Raw genomic sequence first — 3883 nt, forward strand, 5'->3', positions numbered from 1 at the left:
TCAAACGAGGAGCTCCTTGTTCGTTGAGCTGCTCCGTTGGTGGTTTCTACATTACGGCATTGGTCAACACATAACGTATGTACAAATGTGGGGGGGGGTAAAATTCTTACGTACTTGCTGCAATCCGCTCAGTGCACCTCGGAGCTCGGACCGTGACACGCTTACACTTTTGACAAAGTTCTAAAACTGGGAGCCGTTGTGGAATGCCTCTTCTTTTTCAATGGTGTTCATGAGAGGGTAAAATATAAAAGGAATCACCTCACCGGTTTCGCCTTCCTGCCTAACTGTTGGCTCATATCTTCACATAAACGTTGGGGTCTCGCCTTATCGGACAAAGCTACACGTACATATACAAAGGCATATGTGTGTAACCATACAAATTATACTAAATGGGTGTAAAACTGAAAAACTTAAAATATAACGTCGTCATCCTTCTGTGACGTGGCAAAATTGTTATGCCTTTTTGCACTTTCGTGATTATCCTCATCAGGTATGAGCTCTACATTTGCGTCCTTTAATTTATCAATTTTTTTTTCCTTTATTTTTTTCAGTCTGTAGAATTCCTCCCTTTCTATTTCGTCTAATTCTTTTATGATGTAATTGATTCCTCCATCCAACCGGGGTAGCACGATGTTATTTAGGGCGTTTACCCTCCTGTTGGTCATTTTGATTTCTTCGTCGAGCGAAAAAAAGGCCACCTGCGATAGGGGGAGGCGGACAACGTTTGACAAATGCACACGCGGAAAGAAAACGTAATGATGAGCGGCGGAATTTTCAGCGGTGGAATTTCCAACGGTGCAACCTCCACCAGCGGCGAACGCCAATTCAATGACCCAACGCACATATTACTCTTTCATTCTCCTCTCCTTTAACCCACCTGCATAGATGCCAATTTGATCAGCATATTTAGACACTGCAGATAATTTTCTCGCGTATTATTTATGACTTGTCCTCCTGAAGCAATTCCTAAGTTCCCCAAAACGTCAACGGTGGGATCTATGTGTACTTGGAAAATGGGAAGCTTCACGCCAGCCACATTATTGGTAGATAGGGAAAGGGTTACAACGGGTCTCTTTATTCCTTCGATAATTTGTCCCTTAAAATCGCCGGCGGCCCACACTGCCTTGGCTAATGAGAAGGAGGCGTTCCTCATTTCTTCGCCTACTTTGGTTTTTGTCTAAAGGGACAATTTCACAGAGCGGGGGAGAAAAAAAAAAAAAAAAAAAAAAAAAAAAAATAATTAAAAAAAAAAAATAAAAAAAAAATAAATAACACATTCGCCTGATGGTCACTGTGTCGAGCAAAAATGGCCTCTTGTGAAAACACTTTTCTTTTCGTCATTTTTTTCACCTTCACAATGTCCTTCAGTACATCTCTGAAGTGAATGAAGAGCGCGTCACTCTTTTTTTTCAACAGGGAATAGCCTTGAAATGCGCTTTTTTTCTTCTGTTTCATCAACTGCAGGGTTCTACGGGGGGTGCAGGGCAGAGTGGCGAAATGAAGCGCGTTGAAACGGACTGGTGAGAAGTGTTCTTCTGAGGTCAGTCCCGTAACGAAAAATGGACACCCATCGCGCATGACGAAAATTAACCATCCACGCGCGTTTTTGCAAAAGCTGTGTCCTATTCGAACATTCGATAACAAATAACAACGCTGCGTCGGCGAGAACGGCGGCCAGACCTAACCGGTGAGCCACTGCTCCCCGTGTGCACTTTTTTTTTTTATCATTACATTCTGGAGGGAACAGGTGTAGACTCGTCTAGAGCCCCCATTCTGAAGAGACCTTCTAAATGCTCCCTTTTTTAAGCTTCAAATAAATAGTTCCCTGTGGCTGGGTTTCTGTTTTTTCCCACCTTTTTGTGTTAAAAATGAACAGCGGATGGTTAAAAAAAAGAAGAAAAAACAGAAGGGGGACAGAACTCACTTAAGGGATAAACGTTCGATGAGCATAACTGGATTGAAACAAAATTTATAAAAACGGAGATGCTCTCATGGGTGTGTCGACCCTGCCGGAAGTAACGTTCACAGGGTTAGTTGGAAGAATTCCCAAAAAGGATTGAAAAAAAAAAAAAAAAAAAAAAAAAATATTCCCTCACTTATCAGTGTGCCATAAATAAAACGCTGTAAAAAAGACTCACTCATTTTTATGCATAATGATAAAAATACAAACATACGAAGATGGCACATGCATAGTATCAATTCGCATATTTTCGCAATTACAAAAAAATGGAGGCACTTCCCATATGTCACCTGGGAAATGTACATATATATATTATATATGTACACAGTTCGTAGGATCATGTGCGAGTATACACGAATGTGCGTGCTGTGAATTTTATATACGACGAGGAAGCGGAAGTGAGAAGTGATAAAAACATAAAAAAAAATAAAAAAATGAAATAAAATAAAATGAAAAATAAAAATAAAAAAAAATGATTTCCCTATTTCACAAAAAAAATTATAATCTTATCGGCGTAGCCACAGACATCGCCGTGCTAAGCTCATACTTACGCGATTATTTAAAAGGGAGAAAAAAGGAACGCTTATGTGAAAAACGTGCATACGTGATGTAAAAACAGATACGTATTTGTAATTCCCTTGTGCAAGTGGGAGTGACACCAGTAGCAACGAAACGAAGAGGGGGTAATCAAAACTGGGAAGAAAATAGAGGAAAAAAGTACACTATAATAGGAGCACTTTTCCAAAAAAAAAAAACATTCATTCGCTATCATCCCAGTGGTTATACTCGGGTAAGCGCGTTCGTGTAGCTCCAATAGGAATGAGCATACGTACATAAATAATATGCCATATCCACGGGGTGGGGAAGAGTTTGCCGCGATTTATTGAAATTTACGTATTTTTGCTAATCCTCTGGGGCAGCAATTTTCGATATGTTAACCAACCATTCTGTTATTTGACAAAAATGTAGCTATTCGTCGCGCACGTATATTTGCCTCCATCCAATTAGCGAATCCGTCAAGGGACAAAAGATTTTTTTTTTTTTCATCACGCCCTCATAAATTTGTGAAAAAGAAAAAATATCAGATCGGTCAATGTTGCAGTGCGGAACGTATGCGCATGTATAGAATATGCTTAACGGGAGCAGGCACGTTTACGATTGGAAAACCTTGTGGTGCTAATGATGCGCACATATAAACATATATGTGCAAAATCCTAGGCGCCGCTCCCCCAGTAGTAGCAAGACCATGCTCGCTTACAACTCTGACGTTCACCTCTCCGCGCACCGGTTTCTTAAGTGCAAAAAAAATTGTGACGCATGGCGGAATGAAGAGAAAAAAGAGCCATCTTGACAGTTAAATTGATAAGTAAATTATGTGTAAATATGTAATTGTACGCGTAGGACATGTCGTTGCTGCCCCAGTTATATATGCAACTGCTCTATGCGAACATCACCCCCCCCCCAGTCTCTTCACACTTGTGCATACCAAAATGGAAGGCTCTATGCCAGTGACGCAAAAACGCACCTTTTTTTTGCGTTTGGGCAAATGACGCAGCGTTTCCTTCGTTCGCAGCTTCGCCAAACAGGGAAAGATCTCTTCCAATTGGCCGTGATCATAGCGCAGGGTCGTCATTTAAAGGTGTAGTGGTGCCACGGATGGGCGAACCCAAGTTAAGAGGCAACATTGACATATTCAACGTTGCGCTTGCCATTTTAGGAAAACTCCTTAAAAATCTGAGCCAAAACTGAAGGGAATTAATTTAACTTAATCTGATATAATATGATGTTTTAATTTTTAGCGCCTTTTTTTTTCCCGCCCATGGGAAGGATTGCTGCCCTGTAAGTGTGTCCAATGCGGCGAGACTGAGTAGAGGAAGTTGCATCCTCGCATTATGGCTAGCTAAATAGCGGCACATGAACAAA

At 40.9% G+C, this 3883-nt stretch overlaps 1 protein-coding gene across 1 annotated transcript; it reads right to left on the reverse strand.

Moving 5' to 3' along the window:
- Window positions 1-410: 410 nt before the first annotated feature.
- Window positions 411-1772, reverse strand: C922_01905 (V-type ATPase, D subunit; the record flags this gene model as incomplete). Its single annotated transcript, XM_008817504.1, has 4 exons — window positions 411-698; window positions 878-1177; window positions 1351-1468; window positions 1732-1772. 4 exons carry the CDS (start codon window positions 1770-1772, stop codon window positions 411-413), a joined length of 747 nt encoding a protein of 248 aa, XP_008815726.1.
- Window positions 1773-3883: the final 2111 nt, after the last annotated feature.

This window comes from Plasmodium inui (assembly GCF_000524495.1).
Source record: "Plasmodium inui San Antonio 1 unplaced genomic scaffold supercont1.6, whole genome shotgun sequence".
Lineage (NCBI taxonomy): Eukaryota > Apicomplexa > Aconoidasida > Haemosporida > Plasmodiidae > Plasmodium > Plasmodium inui.